This window comes from Leucopleurus acutus (assembly GCF_964270905.1).
Source record: "Leucopleurus acutus genome assembly, chromosome: 9".
Taxonomy (NCBI): Eukaryota; Metazoa; Chordata; class Mammalia; order Artiodactyla; family Delphinidae; genus Leucopleurus; species Leucopleurus acutus.
Window position 1 is genome coordinate 28014410 of NC_139144.1, and position 23549 is coordinate 28037958.

Consider the following 23549-nt stretch of genomic DNA (forward strand, 5'->3'; position numbering starts at 1 on the left):
AGGTGTCCAGAGGTTATACATTTTCTTTCTTCTCTACTAACAGAAAAATTTACCTTAAAAGAAAATTTATTTGCCACTAATGAAAACTGTACTTACAATTATTTGATCCTTATATTTTCATTCAATGCTACATTATCTTGGTCTACAAAAAGATTGTTTTTCTTGGATTGTTATCACATAATAGCATAATTTTTTAACCTTATTATTCCCATATTTGATAATGGCCAGCCCATTTGAAATGATCATTTAAAAGTTACACTATAATTAACATAACCGCACAAAAACTTTTCCCGATATTTATTTGAATGATCTGAAGTAATTCAAGTACAGATTCAAGAAGCTTCTGTTAGGAGACTTCCCTGGTGGCACAGTGGATAAGAATCTGCCTTCCAATGCAGGGGATGTGGGTTTGATCCCTGGTCAGGGAACTAGATCCCACTTGCATGCCCCAATTAAGAGTTTGCATGCCACAACTAAGGAGCCCACTAGCCACAACTAAGAAGCACACGTGCCGCAACTAAGAAGCCCGCCAGCCGCAACTAAGGGGCACACGTGCCACAACTAAGGAGCACAGCCCACAAGCCGCGACTAAGGAGCCCAGCAGCTGCAACTAAGGAGCACATGTGCCACAACTACAGTAGCCCACGAGCCACAACTAAGGAGCCTGCTTGCCGCAACTAAGACCTGGCACAACCAAAATAAATTTTAAAAAATAATAATAAACTTAAAAACAAAAGAATCTTCTGTTAGTTTCAGAGCCTTTATCATTTGCAGTAAAATAGTACATCTAACTGTATTGCTTTTTAAATGCAATTAATTTACACTATTCTAATTAAATCTAAAATACTTTTGTAAAATACTTTACAAAGCTTTACACACACACACACACACACACACACACACACACACACGCACCCCTTAGACCCAATGGAGAACAATAAATGCTGATGAATTGGATGATAATTTTATGCTGAAGTCCTCCTCTCCTTGAACACTTTTAAACATATGACTCCTTGGAAAATTCCTAATAATAATTCATATGACTTATGCCCTTCAATCTATTTTGCCGTTTTATTTATTGAGAAATGATGACAATTACATACAACTTTTCTGAGAATCACGTTTATTAGCCAACTAAGATAATTTGGCCATTTAGGTTATGTCAAAAACATATACTACTGAGCCTCTCCTTGACTGTGAATTTTCTTTCTTATTAGCAGCTATATTATAAAACAATTTATTCATTTTAAATGACTAATCACATTTATAAGAAACAGTTAAGTTTAAATATAGCACTCCCCCAACAACCATTTACTGATACAGTCAATGCAACTGAAATGGTCAATTTACTTTAATTCTTTCCATTTGCATTTGCAGAAACTTAGAGCCAGTGAGATAAAATGACTTTTTTTTTTTTTTTTTTTTTTTGTGGTAGCACTAGAATTAAGCTACAAGCATGCAGGCAGACATATCAGTTCACTTTCAACTATTATCTAACTCCTCAAGATAGGGTCTTTGTAATAACTACATATTTAAATAACTTTTATTCTTCTTTTAGTATACTGTTATGCTGATTGTACATTTATTGCCTCAGCTCCGAATTCACCCATTTATCTTGTTCTATGAAAATATCTCTGGGTCCTTCAAATATTTTTCTTTTACCCACAAGCACAATCTTAAGCTTTGTCCACAGATGAAGAAAGAAAGATGCTGAATGAGAAAGTGGTTTTTGATTCCTGGTCTGGTTTGTTTGCTCAAACGCTCTGGCAGCAAATGTAGCCTTCCTGGTGTTTGGCTCCTGCAGTGCTCGAGTATTCTCCAGAGCTCATGGGTAGCTTCTCCAGACCGAGGCTTCTGGAGAGCTCTCTGGTTCTCCAGCAGTACCCCTGGGTATTTTTGTAGTGGAGAGCCTCTGATGAGACACCAGGAACCTTTTAGAGGGTGAACTTCCAGCAAGTCCTACCAGTGTGACACTGTAGTACCTTCTCTGACATTTGGCGGATCACGACCATGTCCTCTGTAAAAAGATCTGCATCTCAATCCAGGGGCACTGGGGGACCAAAGTCTCTTCCTTGGGCTATTTCTGCCCTATGGGTGGTAGTTATTATATTAAATTATATAATATTTCACCTGCTAGTCCAATATTATTTAGAGTTCTCTATACTTCTAGCCAATCCCTCCTTAATCCCTGCTGTAGTTAATAATTCTTTATTAAAAAATTAACTTTTAGGACTTCCCTGGTGGCGTAGTGGTTAAGAATCCACCTGCCAATGCAGGGAACATGGGTTCGATCCCTGGTCCGGTAAGATTCCACATGCCATGGAGCAACTAAGCCCGTGAGCCACAACTACTGAGCCCGCGAGCCATAACTAGTGAAGCCCACACACCTAGAGCCCGTGCTCCGCAACAAGAGAAGCCACCGCAGTGAGAAGCCTGCGCATCACAACGAAGAGTAGCTCCCTCTTGCCGCAACGAGAGAAAGCCTGCGCACAGAAACGAAGACCCAACAGAGCCAAAAATAAATAATTTTATTTAAAAAAAATAAAATTATCCTTAAAAAAATTAACTTTTCCTGTTCAAGACATTGTGTTATCTCTCTCCTGAATGGACTCAGACTTACATAAATAATCTGATGAGTTGAGAAGTGAGATTAATCACCACCGCCAATATAATAGTGGCCATCATGAGTTGAAAGTGCTCAAAAAACTGGAATTTGAAAGTCACGCTTAAATTAGATTTCTGAATTTTTTGCAGAGCACATTCACCTAGGATCTGTTTTCAGTATAACTGCTAATTGAAATGAACTGTGATATATATTACTATGTTCTATAAAATTTATTTCTTTAAAGACAGAAAAAAGGGCTATAATTTACAGTAGGAGCCAGACCATTACATTTTAACATGTTTTATAATCTTAGATGGTTTCTATTTAAAAATATTAATAATGTTCCCTTAGAAGTCTGCTGAGACATTTACTATTAGGAAATATCCCTCGGTTACATTAAATTATTTATACTATTTTAAAATTAAATAATGTAGGTTCTTCTGTGATATTACTAATTAGTTTGTTGTAAAATCCCACTGTGGTACTTACATGGTACATTATATATATAGGCTCAGAAATATGGAAGGTCAAATAGTAAAAACAGATAATAACCATACACTGCAATTCCCTGAAATAATCAGTTTCATAATGAGGTACAATAAAGGCTCCCTGGAAGGAAATCAGAGCTTCTACAAGTCCCTGTAAAAAGTGAAATGTCACTCATTTTAAATGTCCCTTTTGCTTTCCAGTAAGATTTTGGAATGACAGGAGAAAGGAGTGGAAATGACAGCCTACAATGTGGGCATGTCATTTCTGAATGCCATCATTAATGGTGATAATGATCATTTATGCTTTTTTTTCCTGACAAAAAATGAACTGTGGGTGTATCTGACTAAATCTATCTGATGACATTTCTACTTCACATGACATTTAGGGTGTGCTATGTCAGTATCAAACCACTGAGTTAAAAAAGGTGTTTACTTGTACGTTAACTTAGGATACTGAAATATTCTTGAGAAAGTATGCAGATTGTAGAGGCATTTTCTAGTTAATATGGTCTAAAAAGAATAGAGTATCAATTTTTTAAATTTCTGCTAGGAGACAATAAAGTACAAAATGATGAATTGAGGGCTGATTCCCTTGGTAGAAACACTATTTCAAATGACATCTAATTGCATTTCCAATTAACTTAAAATGCATTTTCTAATTCTAAAAGACTTCAATTTTTAGTCTCATGGAAAGACAAAAAAAGTAAATTTCACATACTCAAAAATGCCTATAAAAACCAACCCTGTTTCTACTGCCTGGATCTAATTTATGTTATGTGAATCATTTGTTTTAGGCTTGTCTCAATCATCTCCTATGAAGTATTAGTCATGGTTCTGAATTGCTAGCCAAGATAATGAATTTGGACTGTTCTTCTAAGGAAAAATTAATTCAATAAATGTGTACTGCACAGCTCACAAAATTTCCTGGAATCTGAGTGTTGCTGAGCAACTACTACCGTCTCAGTATGGATTCTACACAGTCCTTAATTTATTTGCATCATGGCTCCCCCATCAAGGGTCAGGTACATAACAGAGTGAGGGTTATGTACACATGTCAAGGTGTCAGTGCCTCTTGGAAAGCAAATAGCTGTCCTCTTCAGATTTTGAGGCAGCAGATAGGCTCTGCTCCCCAATAAAACTTTTTAACCTAGGAAACCCTAAACATAGAAAGAGAATTCTGTATTAGCTATGGTAACACAAAGTGACTTGAGCAATCTCAAATCTTCTGTTTCTGCACAGTAAAGATTATTTCTGTCTCATCGAGCAGATTAAGTTAGATACTACTAGTCACAAGGCATAGATTCTGCTCCAAACAGGTATTCAGAGACCTGTAGCTGGTGCAGCTTTTGCATTCTTCAATGCTTGGTTTCCAAGGTCACCTAGGACAGTGACATGCAGCTGACAGAGGGAGGCAGGAAGTTCCAAGGAGAAGGAACAACCAAGTCCTAACAACCTCAGATTTGAAGTGACACATATTTCACTTTCACTCATATTCTGCTGGTAAGAACTAGTCACATGGTCCTACACAGATGCAAGAGTGGTCCTGGCTAGGCAGTCATGCCCAAAAGCAAAACATTAGGCTAGAACGGGAGGACAGAACTTTCGTAGACAGCCAGCAGCCTCTGCCACAGGTACAGATAGACAACGTAAAGATGAATAATGTCCACTACTATGTTCTGTTCTCAGCAATGTTGTCAAGTAAGCCACCTTTAAGATGAGAGAGATAAGAAAGGGCTAAATACAGAACCCAGTAAATGTATAGCACGTTGAGCTTAAGAATGACTTCTAGACTAAATCCTAGGGCTGGGGATTTAGATTTCCCTAGGGCTGGGAAACTCGCTAGAAGAAAAAAATTGGAAGCCAACCACGTGTTGTCACTGATATTTGTGTTACCAAAGAAAGCACAAACCTAGTCTGCAGAAATCCTGCAACTGTTGTGAACCCTAAAGCAGTTTTTGAGCTCTAAACCTGCACCAGAAACAGCAAGGTATGAAAGCTGTTTAACCCCAAGCACGCCCCTTCACATGTGCTTGAAAGGGTTACAGACAAGAGAGTTGCAACCACAGAACACTACCGGGAACCGTCAGATGGGCTAACCAAGAAACTTTATGCAGGAGTAGGAGGTCTTTATATTTCCTTGCCTGGAGGATTATGATACATCATGGACCAGTGATTGCTCTCTTTTTCCCTCTCACTTTCTCCATATGGAAGTTTTTATTGTCATCCAGAAGACAGCACCATTGCCTATTAGATATCTGGTCAGTGATGGGAATAGGGCAGAGTAAGTAACGGGTATTCTGCTGCGTTGTTAGGTAGCCAAATTAGGAAAAGTCATATCCGCATGATGGAGAGAATTGCATGTGACCTGGAGATCCTGAATTTTGAGCTGAAGGTACCAACTTGTTGGGACTTTGGAACATCTCCTGTGGAAAAGAAGTGAGTATGTTCTATGTATGGGAAAGTGTGCACAGATACTTACACTCCCAGAGGAACAGACTGTGACCGGCCTTCAAAATACACTTTTGTTTTTCCTTCTGGTAAAAGTAACCCTAAAGTTTTAGTTGGCTGCCCACAAGAAACTGTACTTCTCAGTCTCTTTTGCCAAGGTGGGGTCATGTGATAAAATTTTAGTCAATAGCATGTGAGCAGAAGTGACACATGTACAATTTGGGGGTCATGCTGCTTGCCTTCCAGTTTTTTCCCCTTTACTTTTGGCCTCAACTGTGGATGTAGTAGTATTGATCCAGTTTTGATCCTTCAGATGAGGGCAACAACCTAAGGAATGGCAGATAGATGGAACCCTCAGTCTCTGGAAACCTCATGGACCAGACTTACCCCAACCAACTGATTTACCTACTAAGTAGGAGTTCCACCTGAGAGAAATATTTATATTTCTGTTGTGCTAGCTATTGTGTATGGAACTGAATTAATAGCCTGACACAGGTCAGAACTGTACCCAGTGACATAGACCCGAGTCAAGTTTTAAAGCTCGGAGAAAGTGCAAGAGGCAAAAGCTTCATAGAATGTTTGAAATCTATTTCACTATTTTTTCTTATATTGTCTTCTTAGGAGAGTATTATTTTGGCCCTAGGAAACTGCTTATTGCTATATAATATTTGTATTGCTAGAATCTAGGCAGTTGTGATGACTGTCTTATCTTTCATGGATCAATGATGAATTTCAGGGTACACATATGTTTCTGAACAGTAACTGGTCCCCAAACAATAACCATTCCCAGATCAAGTTTTCAAATCCTGAACAACTGAAGCTTTACAGCGTAGAACCACCAGTGGGATCCACAGGCTGAAGGCAGTCATTCCAGCTGGGTAAATGCTAGTAAGAAGAGCCTATTCCTTTGTCCCTTCAAAATTTTCTTCTCTGACTGGAAATAACCTAGTGTAGCACTTAAGAGATAAGTTTTAGAGCTAGTCTACCTAGATTTTCATTGGATAAATTACTTAACCTTTTCCAGTAAAACGGGGGTAACAGTTTCCACCTCCAAGGGTTATAGCTAAGATTCAATTATTTATACACGTAAACATTTAGAACTAGTGGTGGCACAATACTAAGTACTCCATATGTGGATATTTGAAAACAGCATCACTGAGTCACTGGAACTACTTATCATAGGTTGTAGATTTTTTAAACTAATAGATTACTATAAAATGTGCTTAGATTTTAACTACGTAAATGCATAGTCTTATGACTAGGGCTTGGAACCTCATACCATTTTCCCATCCTACCCCCTCCCCATGATGCAGGCTGGTGTCACACAGTCAAAAAACTCCCTAGGAATCTAAAAACTGACTTCAAGAGGTTACCCCAGAAACCCCTGAAGAATACTGGCAGAAGGAAGAGGGCAGGATGGGAAAGGTGTATAGGCAGGGACACAGATAATGGTAACTCTGTTTCCTATCTGCATTTTCCCCTTGTTTCATTTTATTTAGAAACTGATTCTCTGAAGTTCTACTGTGATAACTTGTTTTCAGCTGATATGACCCTGACTTGTTTATCTAGCTTAATTCAGCAAATCCCTATTCTTCACTATATGCAAGGCTCTGCCTTAGGTGCTACGGGGCACGCACACACACACATTAGATATAGATATAGATACAGGTATAGATATAGATTTATATACCTCTTTACCTGCAGTTACTTATATTGCCATGTTGTTTAAAAAAGAGCATATGAAAATAAATCCTGAAGGAAGAAAAAATTTGATAGCTGTTGTAATCTAGATAAAAACCAAGTTCTCTGAGAGAACAAAATAAAGAAAGATTGCTTTTAGGAAAGCCTTCACATGTCTGTATTCTATTTTGAATGATGGATAAGATGCATATGACCAGAAATGGGGGTCTGGGATCAAAGCATATAGAGATAGGAAAAAGGGGGGGACAGGTTGTAGAAAATAAAATGAAATTAAGAGTTTAAAAAGGGGAAAAAAAGGCAATTTGGGGTACATGGTGAAGGTTTAACTGTACAGTAAGAGACAAAACTCAAAATGTAGGCTGGTTTAGAGTTTTTGGATGGCCTCAAGGCCACAGCAAGTGAGTCAAATGGAATTAAGTGAACAGTTCCAGACTGTTTAATTTTACTGGAGAAGTGATAATCTAAGTTAACTCCAGATAACTTTTTTTTTTAATTTATTTATTCATTTATTTATTTTTGGCTGTGTTGGGTCTTCGTTTCTGTGCGAGGGCTTTCTCTAGTTGTGGCAAGCAGGGGCCACTCTTCATCGCGGTGCGCGGGCTTCTCACTGTCACGGCCTCTCTTGCTGCGGAGCACAGGCTCCAGACACACAGAGCTCAGTATTTGTGGCTCACGGGCCCAGTTGCTCCGTGGCACGTGGGATCTTCCCCGACCAGGGCTCGAACCCGTGTCCCCTGCATTGGCAGGCAGACTCTCAACCACTGCGCCACCAGGGAAGCCCCTCCAGATAACTTTTTAATAAATTTATTAGATGTCTCTTTGCATTGTGTGTTAATGTCTTTATATTTTTTCTGTCTCATCTACCTGTGAGCTCCTCCAGAGCAAAATTCTCTCCTACTGGTATTTGAATCCTTCGGATACCTCAATTTCTTCAGAAACAGCAGTTTTGCTTGTTCTTATCAGTTTTCTTCCTTCCAACTCACACTTGACTATATTGACATAATCAGATTCTTTTTAGATTTTAATACTGTTTCTGAACAATGAGACTTGAAGTTCAATGATAGTGTTATATTGGCTTGAGAGCACCTTTGGTATCTCCACTGTAATATGTCCAGAACACTTCTCTAATTTATAGAAAAATAAGCACTGGAAACTCACATACAGATACACAGTATTAAAGCCAAGGATAAATGATCATAGTTTTAAAAATTAAAGTACTTATTACAAAGTGATTTTCTGGTAATTCTGTAGATGTCAGATAGACCAGGTAAAACATTTCCATTTAACAAGGGATATTTGTTTGTCAACAGAAGTAACAGATAACAAGGTCAAGTTGTGTGGTTAAGTGAAATATTCCATAAAGTAAATGGTACACAAAGACTTAATCATTTAGATGGTCCATATGTAGTTATTAGCTGTGGCTCAAAAATAAACTTGAACACATTAAGTTCTATGAAGTAAAAGATGAGAAGGATTTACTGGAAAATAATGGCAGATGTGTGCTACATAGAGAAAAATGTGAACTCCAACAGAGAAAAAGCTTTCTGTTTTTGCAAGCAAATAAATCCAGTTAGGTGATGATAATGACATATTTATAAAAACAAACAATGATTCTACAGGAACAAATTTCCTATTTTTATGTCAGTAAATCTTCTTAGGTAATGGGGTAAGGATATATTTCTTAGAAATTTTATATTTGGTATATCTGAGAGAAGTACTTAAAAAGTCTGAATTTTTGACAAAAATGTTTTTAATTTTTCTTAATAAAATATACTGAACATAAAATGAATTACATATCAAAGATGGTTCTATGCATCTAAAAATGGACAGCATAAGGTATACAAATTTAGCAGTATATCAAAGAAAAAGGAACAGATTGAGATATTTTAGAAGTTACAAAGAGCTAAAGCTTTTAAACTAAACTTATTCACATATTTTATATACAGTGTTATCCCCCATCAAATTAAGAGCACCTTCCATTTTCATATTAGCATCCTACTTAACTGCTCTCACCTGTGAAATCATTTCATCAGTTTAAGTGTGACTGGATCCATAGTTGATTGCAAAGTTAGCAACTCTGCAACACTTACATGAGAAAAATAAGACAGACTCAGGTAAGAGATGAGGTTATGTAAAAGGAAACAAAAATAAGGCTACAGAAATACCTCTGTAAATCAGCATCATGTGAGAATTTCAAAATAATACATTAATTTGTATATATATAAGATGTGTCCCTCAGACAACACAACTTATTGACGGTATATAGAAAAGCAAATCATGTAATTCAGAATATAAACCTTGTGCTTGGGTGTAAATAGAATTATTGTGGACTCTCCTGTCAATACATCAAATTTTACTATTCTAAGTCAAACTCATCATTTTAGTCCCCAAATAAAAATATTTCTGATATTTTTATTCAGTAAGCATTCTCATATCCAAATTAAAAATTAGTCATCTTAGGGCTTCCCTGGTGGCGCAGTGGTTGGGGGTCCGCCTGCCGAGGCAGGGGACACGGGTTCGTGCCCTGGTCCAGGAGGATCCCACATGCCTCAGAGCGGCTGGGCCCGTGAGCCATGGCCGTTGAGCTTGTGCATCCGGAGCCTGTGCTCCGCAACAGGAGAGGCCACAATAGTGAGAGGCCCACGTACCGCAAAAAAAAAAAAAAAAAATTAGTCATCTTAACTTATATCCTATGTCTGTCACTAAATTCATGTATTCATTTTTATGTTTTTCTCATTTTATCTTTTTTTATTGAGCTATAATTCAGATATAACATTGTGTAAGTTTAAGGTGTACAATGTGTTGATTTGATACACTTTTATGAGGGCTAAGTCAGACAGAAAGACAAATACTGTATGACATCACTTATTGGTAGAATCTAAAAAAGCCAAAACTCACAGAAAGAGTAGAGGAACCATGACAGAGATTTTTTGTCTCCCAATATCTCTCCTCCCCTTCCTCCTCGGTATAGCTTGTGATTTTTAGCTGTGTACATGGCGCCTTGAAGCTAACTGTGACCATGAGACCACTAAACTCTGGCCAATGTCACGTGAAAGGTTTTGTATGACTTCCAGAAAGTGCCTTAAAAAGGGAGGGAATACCACTCTTAGTCCCTTAAGAAAAAACACAAGCAACAGTGGTGGACACTGCAGCAGACAATTTACTCAGAGGATGACAGAGAAATGACAGGAGTTGTCAACCCCTTATATGTGAAGCTTCCTTATCAGTCCTGGTCTCTGTAACTGATATTCTTTGACTTGAGTGAGAAACAAACCTCCATAGTGTTGAAATCACCATTGTTCTGGCTTTTCTTTAACTGGTAGCTAATACTAGTCCTAACTGATACACTGGACTTTAATCATTATTAACATAAAAAAACCAATAAAGTAATCATTTCCACATAAAGTATATTTATACAGCAATCAACAAATGTAGTTAAACATATTTATAGTTAAACTTTGTATCCATTCACAAATATCAAAGTAAAAAACAAAAATACAGGTATTTTTTTAAGATAATTGATCAATGAAAGTAGTTCTTTTATAAATGCCCCAAAATGTTGAAGATCCACTGTTATCTTGTTTTCTTCAAATCAACCAGAAATCTATCAAATGCTCCCTTCTTAAATAACCAAAAAAGGATTCTTTGGACTACTTTGTCATCTGCTATTTGCTGTTTAAAACATTTTTAAAGTATTTTCAAAAAGAGGGGCTTCCCTGGTGGCGCAGTGGTTGAGAGTCCGCCTGCCGATGCAGGGGACATGGGTTCATGCCCTGGTCCAGGAAGATCCCACATGCCGCGGAGCGGCTGGGCCCGTGAGCCATGGCCGTTGAGCCTGCGCGTCCGGAGCCTGTGCTCCGCAACGGGAGAGGCCACAACAGTGAGAGGCCCGCGTACCGCAAAAAAAAAAAAAAAAAAAAAAAAAAAAGAGTTAAGCAGCTCAAGAACAACTGGCTATCCGCATGGCAAAAATATGTCCTTCTATATACTTTGCACACAGGTCCTTTTGCATTTTCTTCTACCAAAATCCTAGCAGATATAAGAACAAGGAAGTGTCTCCCTAAGGAATATTTAAAACTAATTCAACATATGTTAGGTTCCTGTACTGTAAACCCACGTTTTTGAAATGAACAAATGAAGGAGGATGAAGAAAGAACAAATGATTAATAAGATATTTTTAAAATGTAATATGAAATTTAGGAAATTTTTAGTTTTTTTCTTTCTTTTAAGTGCAACTAATTATCTAAAAAGAGTAAGCTGCCTACATTGGCATTTTAACAAGCCACTAAGTCCTGATTACAATCCCAATTACTATAGTAATTGGTACAATTTCAAGAGACACTAATAGATGAAATGCGTAGTTTGTATGTACCGTTTCTATGCTGCATAAAAATTCACAAAGTTGATAGCTCTTGAAAGCCGTTTTACTAGCATTAAGGTAAATTTATATAAATCAATTAAGGGCTTCTAAAGGAAAGCACTCATAAATTAAACTGATTGTCCAGTCATCACATATTCAACGAAGATGTCACCAGACATGGGTTCCAGCTTTACTCTGCCATGAAACAAGCTGTATAACTAAGGCAAGCCCCTCTAGTTACCATCCTACAGAACAAAGACTGTGAACTTAGCAAATGCCAAAGGTCTAAATGTGTAAGTAAATAAAGATAGTGTCTGCCCTGGAAATCACATTCTTCAATCATCCCAAATTACTGCTGAAGAAATAGGTTCACAGATAGAACATGACTTAGCGGAAGTACACACCTATGATGGCAGCTTTAATACGAATCAAGAACTTCTCTTCCCTCAGTATAATGTTCCTTCTATTATCACACAGCCAGCCTACCTACCTTCTAATTTGGAGAGGAGAAAGAGGGGAAAAAAGAAAAAAGACATACAAGTCATTTTTATAGCTTATTTCCATACATATCAACCAAATTAGAAAACAGACAATTTATTGATATTCAGTCTAAGGACAGATGTTAGAGTACAAATTCCCACTAATTACCAAACTGCTATTCAGAATCACTCTGCAGAGGTGCCTTTATATTATGTCAGCTCTAGAGCCCTCCTTATATGGAAGCAGTAGTTGTCTCCATGCGGTTTAAACAACCTAACAAATGGAAATCATGAGGGTGGCTAACCATCACTGACTTTCTCCTACACATTTTAGCAAATAAGAAACATATTTCATTCCTTTTTCCTCTTAACAATTCTACAATTTAACCATTTTATCCTCGTTTCACAGCTCAAGTCCGTGACTTTTCCAAAGCTTACCACCACTTCAATTTATGGCAGCAGGATTTATACCCAGGCTATTGGGTATATACCTGCTTAAGCCACTCACATCACGTAGCCCTGTTCTAAGTAGCATCTTAACACTGACAAAGACTATTTTTTTAGACTCTATTGTGAGTCAGAGAATTCTAATTTCTACAAAACACTTTATTTACAATAATGTGGCAACATCTTTTAAAGGTAGTTTACAGAATTAAAAAAATGACAATTACAAAATTCTACATTTGTATTGGGTTGGCCAAAAAGTTTGCTCGGGTTTTTCTGTAAGACGATATGGAAAAACCTGAATGAACTTTTTGGCCAACCCAACATTAATATATGAAATAGACTGTTTGATCCTCACAATTCTGTGAGGTAGTGGGGAAGTTGATTTCTCATATTTTCTCACAAACTCAGAGCCTGAGAGATAAAGTTAACCAATTTAGGAAAAAGAAATACAGGACATCCAGTTAAAGTTGAATTTTGATTAAAAAAACCACACATCTGAATGTAAATATTTCCCAAGTATCGCATAATTACACTAAAAAATTCTTCTCTATCTGAAACTGAATTTTAATTGAGCATCCTTTATTTTATTATTATTATTATTTTTTTTTGCGGTATGTGGGCCTCTCACTGTTGTGGCCTCTCCCGCTGCGGAACACAGGCCCCGGACACGCAGGCCCAGCAGCCATGGCTCACAGGCCCAGCCGCTCCGCGGCACGTGGGATCCTCCCAGACCGGGGCACGAACCCGCGTCCCCCGCATCAGCAGGCAGACTCTCAACCACTGCGCCACCAGGGAAGCCCGGGCATCCATTATTTTATCTAGCCACCCTACAGAGAGGTGACAAGGTCATCATCTAAAACCTACATCTTCTGACCAACTCCACTGTGTGGAGGTACTGCTAGGTATTATTGCTTAGTCATCTGTCTAGAACTCCTTCCACATTTTTATTTCAGCTTCTGCTCCCTTGTCAATTGATTGCGACCTCAATTACGTTTTTTAATTTCTCACATGAAGAGAAATCTGGATTTAGGCAAAATTATTCTAGTTGATACTCACTCTTGTAAAAATGCCTACTGTTTTGCATTTTCCAAAGTACTTTTCCTTCTATTATCTCATTGATCACAACAACCCTCAGAGGATAAACTGAAGCCTTGGTGTTCCTATTTTTCAGATTTGATGACTAAAGCTCAGAAAGTTTAGGAGACTCACCCAGTTCCTCACAGCTAGTAGGGAGCTTCTAGCCTGAGCCCCAAATCTTGTTATTTGAAAATCCAATTAAGTAACACTCACAATTAAGATAATTAACAATATTTAAAGGCTATTTTGATATTTGCTTTAACAGACAGTAATCAGGGATGAGCTGTTCTACGTTAATTTGCCTGGTATCAAAATGGCAAGGTTAAAATCAGAGAGGAAAGTATGGCTTACCGAGAAATTTTTTAAAAATCACTTCACTGTAAAAAGTCTTTAAACCTGAAAGAAGTGTGAAAGGTGCTGAAAACACGTCTTAGCATAAAAAGAAATATAGTGGTCTACCTTTAATTATAATATCGTCTTAGTGTCTTTGCTAAAGAGATTTGGTTCTATTACAGCATTATTACCATAAAGAGCACTCATTCAGCTTTAAGAAAGAGGAAATCCTGCCACATGTGACAACATGAATGAGCCTGGTGAATATTACGCTAAATAAAATAAGCAGACACAGAAGGACAAGTACTACATGATATCACCTATATGAGGAATCTAACCTAGTCGAACTTACAGAAGCAGAGTAGAATGGTGGCTGCCAGGGGCTGGGGAAAGTGGGAAATAAGGAGGTATCGGTCAAAGGGTACAAAGCTTCAGTTATAAAAAATGAATAAGCCCTAGAGATCTTCTGTATAGCATAGAGCCTGTAAGTAACAATACTGTATTGTGCACTTAAAATTTTGCTAAAAGGGTATGTCGGGCTGCAACCCGCAGGCCTGCAAGCCCTGTACTCTCTCAGCTTCAAGAAGAAAGAGCCTAGAGTCAGTGACAGAGACGTCAATGGTTTGATGGATGGGGGAGCTTATGGGTCTGAAACAAGGTCCTGGAGTGACACCCCATCGTAAACAGCTGCTGGCGGGCAGAACATGGCAGCAGGCTTTGATAGGAGTGGAGGTGGGGAGGGGAGGTTCCCAGTTACAAGGAGAACTGACACTGATGTCTAGTTGGCTCATCGGTTACCAGGGAAACCAGCAGAGAAGCATGCCCCTCACTGCCCCTTTGGTAATCTATCAGGTGGCGATGTTCTGATCTAAAGCTTAGAACAGTCATAAGTTGGGGCTGGTGGCAAGTAAGTAGGCATTTACTGATTAGGCTGTGTTATTAAGAGGGAAGGTCAGTCAGGTGAGTAGGGTGTAGGTGAAGCAGGGACTAGTTGAGCAGGGGATGGACCGAGGGCAAGAGAACAGCCATCCTGGCTGCTCATCTCCCTGCACAGGGTAGGTCTTATGTTAAGTGTTCTTATCACAACACATATAATAATAAATAAGAGGGTGGGAGGAAACTTATACAGACGGAAGATAGGCTTTATGGCATTGATTGTGGTGGTGGTATCACCAATGTATACTTATCTCCAAACTCATCAAGTTGTATACATTAACTATGTACAGCTTTTTGTATGTCAAAAAATAATTTAAAAATAAAATAAAAAGAGCAACTCAGCAACAGACTCACTAAAACTGAAATTTCATTGAGGGTTGTGTTTCATAGCAGTCAAGAGAGCCATTACAGGGGCTCGGAGATCATTTGGTGAGTCAGCTTGTCTGTCAAACACTTGCTGAAAAACAAGACATCACAGAAGAGCCCAGCGTTGCTTCCACAGCTAATGTCCTGGGGGGACCACATGGATTCAGCTAAATTAAACCTTTAAAGATCTTTCCCAAGGTAAAAATGGACAAATGTCAACGTATTAGGAAATATATGATTAGGGTTTAAAAAAAATTAAAGCCATAATCCCTCAATTAGCATTTAAAAGAAAAAACATAAAAGATGATTTATTGGTATGTTTACAAATTGCTATTTCTAAAAAGAGCCATCTTTGAAGTGTGCAAAATATGATCTATCTTTCCTTCCGCCTCTTGACCCCAATGTTCTCTCTCCCCTTTCTTATACAATCTTCCCTCCCACTCCCATTCCTATTTCTCTCTCATAATCCTTATGTGTCTTTCTTTTATTCATGGCATCATCAATTTCCCTCTAGTACTGGGCTCTTCATTTCTCCTCATTATCCTAATTTTCTCTTATTTTTTCTCCTTCCTTCAACTGCATATATATGGAATTTTGTATTGAGGTAATATATTTTAAAAGACTTAAAAGCTACATAATGCAATAAGTTATTGATAAATATAATTATATTCATGTATTATTGTTATTACTTGTGTATTTTTTTTTAATTGTACTTATAAATGTCTTATAAGACCTTCTATAGGGACTTCCCTGGTGGTGCAGTGGTTAAGAATCTGCCTGCCAGTGCAGGGAACAGAGGTTTGAGCCTTGGTCCAGGAAGATCCCACATGCCGTGGAGCAACTAAGCCCGTGCGTCACAAATACTGAGCCTGTGCTCTAGAGCCCGCAAGCCACAACTACTGAGCCCGTGTGCTGCAACAACTAAAGCCAAGTGCATAGAGCCCGTGCTCCGCAACAAGAGAAGCCACTACAATGAGAAGCCCGCTCGCCGCAACTAGAGAAAGCCCGCACACAGCAACAAAGACCCAACACAGCCAAAAATAAAAAAATTTTAAAAATAAAATAAAATAAAATTTTAAAAGACCTGCTATAACTTTAAAGTTTATTATGTTAGGTTTACTACGTACATGAGTAATAATACTTTTTCTCTTTATATTATTTGAAAATATTTGAAAATTTTCAAATTCCTGCTATATGGTATTTAGCATATTAATAACAAGAGTATTTTAGAAATGTATTGTACTGAACAATATTTCTGTAAGTAGAAAATTCCACTATTATCATAACCTACGTGGTAATATTTTCGACATCAGATATTAACATTAATATTTTTCTAACTCATGATTTTTTCCACATTGAAATACAGAGTAGGCCTTTCGTATTCCATTGGATTTCTGCAGAAAAATAACTGTCAATGATCTTACCATCTGGCACTTGTTGCAAGAAGTTATATATCATTACCTAATTTGAGTGCTATTTAGTCTGATAATGCCCACATACTTTTATTCACTGCTATTGCCATACAAATATAGACATTATCTAATTTCTATTTCACCTGTTGTGAAGGTCACCTGTTGTGACCTTTATTGTTAATAACTATTTTTTAAATGTTTAGAAAACTCAAGTCTAAAAAAAAAATTCTCATATATATTGTAGCTGTTTAAAGCCAAATTACCTAGCATGTATCCCATAACTCAGGTCATGCTTTGAGAAAGTAAATGCATTTTTGCTTGTCATCTTGTTCTGAAAGGTGGAGAAGTTAAAAATACCAACAGACATTTCATTTAAAGTGTTTTCAATAGGTTCTCGGGATCTACTAGTGATTAATATTTCATTTTCATTATAAACTTACTTCTCCTTATCCTTTTTTTATAAGAATAAAGGATATTACAAAAGGGTTTATTCCTGTTAATTTGTAAAATACATTCATTTCATTTAACAAATCCACATTCAGTGATTAAAGAAAAGCATCAGTACCTTTCACATAAAAGCAAAGACTTGAAATCTGGAAAGAAATATTTTAATTAGTTTCTAAAAATTCTATTCAGTTCTCTACTGTGACTCATGGTCCATGCTATGCAGCTGGACCCTTAGAATTGTTTTAGGATTCATGATAACCTCCTGTTCCCGGTCCATAGATACCTGTCCACGGTCTCACTGCAGCCCACCTGATTCCATGGGCCAGCTGCTTCTCAGGTGTTTTGGTTTAAAATAATTTTGGTAGATACAGAGCCAAGGAAGGAGGAATACTCTTTCCTTTTAATAGTAGTGTGATAACCATCTTTTACCAAGTAAGAGAAAGTAACAGAGTGTTCAAGAAGAACGAAGTCCGGTACTTACAGTTTTATTTGGTACCTCCTGATCACTAAGCACTTACCTGGATAATATCGTGCCAGGCCTGTGGCACTGCCAAACACCTGCCACAACAATGAAGGATCTTCCTCCCGATTTTTCTTGAAAACTTCATCTAAGGCGCTCGTCCAGTTGAGTTCATTTAATACAATCGTTGCTACCCCCCAAAAATAAGAAAAATCAATTAATTCAAATTTGGAATTAATAATCGAACCTGTCTTCCTTTACTTGCAAAATACTGTTATACATTTTCATTGCTTTACCTATAAAAGCGCTCTAATCTGGTGGTAATCAAAAGTTTAAACATGGAATCATTTCTTCACACACGTTTATATGATGGTGCGGGACCTGTTCTGTGCTTTGTAGATGTTTAGAAGCACCTCTGCCCTCTACCCGCTAGAGGCCAGTAACATCCCCCCAGGTGTGACAAGCAAAACTGTCTCTAGACATCGTCACATAACTCCTGGGGGGCCAAATCACTTTCTGTTGAGAACCACTGTGATGCATAAAACAGGCAGTATCAGAACTCTGCTGTTGGGAGGTATCTCTTGCACTGAGGCAGTTCTGAAGATGCTTACAAGGCACCTCATGACACAGTGTGACCACGACTGCCCTCAGTATTTTTTTTTTGGCGGGGGGGGGGGGGGAGAAGAAAGGATTTATTACTTGCAGCAAGTAAGGAGAATACCAGGGATTTTCCCCAGAGCATTGTCTCCCCAAACAGCAAAACTGGGGAATTTTTAAGCTAAGGGTACATGCATATTCACGAAGGGGCTTGGGTGGTATATACGTATTCATGAAGGGGCTTGAGCAGAGGAGAATTCAGCAGAGCTCAATATTGAGGATTCTCTGTGATACACTAACATAGTTTGGTCTGTTACCTGAATTAAAAAAAAAACACCCCAAAACAAACAGATGTTTGTTACTGAGCATACTTTATTAACTGTGCTTATGTAACTACCAAAAATGCGTACATGTTGATAAAGAAAAACTCATTCAGAGGCTTGACAATATCAGTGTTAGAACTAAGAAGTGGCTGATACCTTATCGCTACCTTTATGAACAATTATTTTCTTTTTTCTGGTTAGTTCAACTAATAACTAGAGCACTGTGCTAATAAGGGACAGGTCATTGATTTTGATACCTACTTACAGCAACTGACTGATCTGGGATAGGTATCACAACCATATGCCAGTCATTATAATGAAAGAGAAACAATGATAATGTGGGATATAACAAGGGCTAAAATAATATATAATTTATAATTATGGGCCTCCATGATCATAGCATCCTATGTCTAACGTATTACAATTCTAATTGGCTTAGGATATTATTTTCCCTTTATGCAAAAAAGATGACATAAGATAATGTCGTCTTTTTTAGAGGGGTCTTTATATGTAAAATATGCACCATGCCCACAAGCAGATTAGCAGATTGGGACACTCTGCATTTGAGGATCTATGACTAAGCCTAAATAGTGGACGTGAGCTTGGGATAAGGACTGGAGATACTGCTTAACTCTTTCCATTCTTTTCTGTGACCACAGTAAGTAAAAGACACAAATGTGATCATGGTTAGATCACACGCAAGATGTTTTAAAGGGAAAAGGAAAAAGAGCTTCTATCAAGAAAGAGGCACAGCATATGTATTTATATTTTAAAGTTTATCATTTACCAAAAAATGAAAAGCAAGTATACTGTGAAATTGTTCTGGGACCAACATCTTCATGCATTTCTCATTACTGAAAACTAACGAGATTTCCATCTTTATGGATGTGATTACCTTCAAAAAGATCAGTTGTGTGTGTGAATATTCATGAGCTGGGTCAGATCCACAGTGCATCTGAGATACTAGTGAATTCATATTCCAAAGCATGATCCAATGAACACTGAGTGGCCAGTTATGTGAAAATTTATATTCACATAGATAACCTGAACTGATACTCACTACTCATGAATATTTATGGTACTATACAAAACATCACAGAAAAAGAGGGGCATTCTATCTTCTTTTAAACATTCATGAATTTTAGAGTAATATTCTACTCAGCAAAATAATCATGTTTATTTATGTTCCAGATAGTTAGAATAGATTGGGGATTAATGAAGTCTATCTCTTCAATTTCCTTGGCTTTTTAATTCACATTAAGCAACAACTGATATCTAATTATTTTTAATAAAGTTTTATTTGTTTACAGGGCTAATTTTTTTCTCGTTTTGTTTGATAACAATTACTCAGTATTAGGCTCTGATACAGTGATTGTGAATTGTACTTTTATGTACTCAGGGGAAGAAGTCAAGCTCTGGAATGTTCTTACCATCATGGTGATACGTTTTAAAATTGTAGTTTATATATTTGAAAATTCTTTTTCAGATAAGACATTGCAGAATGTTTTTCTCAAAATTTGTTCATATGCAAATGAGCAAGGTGCATAAATATTTTCAGAATAGACACTTGAATGATTTACTCAGAATGAAAGAAATGGTATTGTATATATATCATATGAGCAAGGTTTATAAACTTGATGACAGTGTGAAGAAAGGAGTGAGGGTACAGATACTTCCATTTGTCATTGTGTATTTATAGAGACGCTTGAGTGCAATCATTATTCTAATAGCCACAATTTTTATTGGAATGTCCAGAGCAAGAAATCAAAATTCAAAGGATCTGCCATGCGAGTACAAAATTAGTGCCATCTCTTTAGAGGAGAGTTTGGCTGTAGTTGTCTATCAAAATTCTCCGTCTTTAGTCCAACAATTCTACTTCAAGGGATTTATACTATGTATAAAAACATAGTAAAACACCAAAACTGGAAGGTAAAATAAATTGCTGCAGTAGGAAATTCTTTTTCTTAAATTATATTGAAAGCAGCTAAAAATGCAAAAGAAAACATGTAAAACATCAAAGCAAATAAACAAGTATGAACACCATTTTAGATCGTTCTTGGTGATTTGGCTATACTTTTCCGATCCACATTATGAACTACATTTGACTAATAAATATATATTACTTACGTATCCTATAATAAGCAGATTTTTATCTTCTTAACCTTCTAAAAATTAAATACCTAATCCAGGATTACTAAGGTGCCCAACATTTCCCCATTTCTACTTTATTAGCATAACTCAGGAAAAACAATAATGAAATAACTGGGTCATTTGCAGATCGTGGCATAATAAAACTAATGCAGAATACTGCCCATGCTAAAACTTTTAAAATGCAATTATTTTTCTGTAAGGCACAGTCTTTATATAAATGTCTAGAGCAAGAAATAAAAATTCGAAGGATTTTATTTAATTGCAGAAACACTGGTATAAACTAGTAGCCAAATAATATTTCTTAAAATAATTCCAGAATAAGTGATCTTTTTAAAAGGACTTGAAATAGTTCTTGGCCACAAATAAAACTTTACCTTTTATTTGGACAGATATACTCAAGAATATGGGTAATAGTTCTGACTGGTTTTCCATAAATCGTTAGGCAGTATTTAAAATTACATCATATTTAAGTTTCTCAATTATATACTGGATAGGTATTGCATTATTTAATATACTGTATACTATACTCATCCATGTCCTCCTTCTCTACCTCCTAAAATAGTAATGTTCTACATTCACACATTCAAACTTCTAATGTCTTGCTTGAATGGAGTACATGAGTGTACACAGAAATTCATGAGTGGCTTCTACTTTTTTCGCTGTGTAAGACAAACTGGTCAATCGTGATCTAGCCTTGAACCTACTGCCAATTACTAGTGAACTTAGCTAAGTGTCTTATGGCTTCTTTCAGAGTAAAATTAGTCCTCATCTTCTGTCAACTTTTAAGAAATGAAGATTTTTATCTTTGTTTGAAAATTAGAGTTTGTGAAAATAAGTCTTTCATAGATATCCAAGGCTAAGCTTATTAAAAGCAGTGAATGCTGGGAAAGCAAACCTTGACTTTGGGGCCTCTATTCTGAATGATATAACAGCATTTCACTGATAATTGATTCAGAACACCAAGCATACGTCTCTACTCTTCTACTTAGTTTTCAGAAACAGGGCCTTGATGTTCAGCAGTTCTCTGTTTTGGAGGATTCTTTTGTTCAATCTGACTTCTCAAGGGAAGAAAGAAAAATCTAATTTGTAACAGCACAAAAGAAGCACCTTACATTTGCTGCTAATTCTTCTAAAATACGTGACATATCTGTATCTCATTTATGACATGAATACAGAATTGCTGACAAGTTAGGAATCCAATTTTCTCCTGTAAATTTCAGCCATGAAGGGTTGCACTATTGCTCCCTTTTAAGTTTGAGTACATTTTGTTGACTTATTCAGGGTTCTGGGCCTCACCAGGCATTGAAGGCACTATATAACTATTTGAAAAACCTTAAGGTTATTTATAATGTCAGCTACAGCTTTGAAATGAAGTGGAAATATGCTAGAAAAAAGAAGAGAAAGTATTTTTTATGATTCACTTAAAATATAAAATAACTTTGACAAGTCTGCATCAAAAAATACATTTTATACAACATAAAGTAGCTTTGACAGGTCTTTGATAAGCTCTGTAAATCTTAAAGCTATGTAAAGGGACTGGATACTAAAAATTATTTTTAATAGTAAATATGATACAATTAAATAATTAAAACAAGAGAATTGTCCAAAATGTTTACTACGTTATTTCCATTTAATAATACCATTCCATTATCATAGCCTTTCATTAAGATAAAACTAGCTAAACTATTGCCACTGATAACAAATGAAGTCAGGAATTTTTTAAGAACTTACTGTGTGCCAGCAGGTGTGTTAACCATTTTGTATGCATTATCTCACTTAACTAAATATGACACTTTGAGTGAGATACTCATATTATCTTTTTTTAGATGACAAAAACAAAACCTATTTTTAGATGATAAAAATAAAAGGGCATGTAATTTGTCAAAAATCATACAGTAAGAGCTGTAGAGAGAGCACCCAAATAAGTCAGATTCCAAGATTCTTACTGTTTTATGAGCTATTTATTATTTCTAAGCTTTCATTATATGTGTAGCTCTGATTTAGAATTTTAAATCTGAAAAAAGTAAAAATCACCTATGCCTTTGTAACAGTGTTTCTCAACTGAGAGAGATATTCCTTCCCAGGGGACATTCAGCAATGTCTAGAGACATTTTTGATTATCAAGACTGGTGGGAGCCTACTGGCATGTGGCAGGCAGAGGCCCAAGATGCTCTAAATATCCTACAATGAACAGGACAATCTACACAACAAAGAATCACCCAGTTCAAAATGTCAATAGTGCCCAGGTTTACAAACTTTGCTCAAGTACGACTATGAACACAAGATAATTAATCTGCTTTGTAAAAAGCAATATTCCCAACGAATACTGTCAACAAAAAGCCACAACACAACTTCAAACCAGAAGTTGATACATTTTAAAAATATTATTGTTTCATATTAAATTATGTCAATATTTCAGGCTACATTTTGACACCCTTTGGGTGGAGCAAATTTTCATTTTAGTCCCCAAAATTCTAACACGTTATTCTCATACCTGAGCAAGTAAGTAGGATTTCAAAGCTACTTTTTAGTGCCATTAAATGTCATCCCTCCCCACCTCCTGGCTTTTGGACATTCACAGAATATTAGAGTTTTGCTTTTTTTTTAAAGATTCAACACTGTGCGATTCTAAACTAAATTTTGTCTTTAGAGCAAATGTTCATTTTATCCCATAGTATATAAGGTAGTCATTAAAGGATTTGCATTTAGCAGGTGAGCTGAGCCAGATGCCACTAACTTTATTCATCAACCTTAATCTCGAAAAAGAAAAATGTTAATAAGAACAAACCCACTGATCCAATTAAGCGCACAGACAAAAAGAAGCCACTTTAAGGACTAGACAGTGTGCATAAATATTAAAATGAACGAATCTTTTCAGCGGATTTGGCTAAAGGAATCTCACCTAATCCCAGTGTAAAT

General features: G+C 36.7%; 1 protein-coding gene across 9 annotated transcripts in view; it reads right to left on the bottom strand.

The window, feature by feature from the left end:
• Positions 1-23549, bottom strand: part of CACNA2D1 (calcium voltage-gated channel auxiliary subunit alpha2delta 1) — a gene marked incomplete at both ends in the record, with an annotated part of 512237 nt that overhangs the window by 125252 nt on the left and 363436 nt on the right. For all 9 annotated transcript variants that reach the window (XM_082846527.1, XM_082846526.1, XM_082846525.1 and 6 more), the window contains one exon: positions 17618-17749. In XM_082846527.1, coding sequence (XP_082702653.1) covers positions 17618-17749 — 132 coding nt within the window. The remainder of the gene's footprint in view (positions 1-17617; positions 17750-23549) is intronic.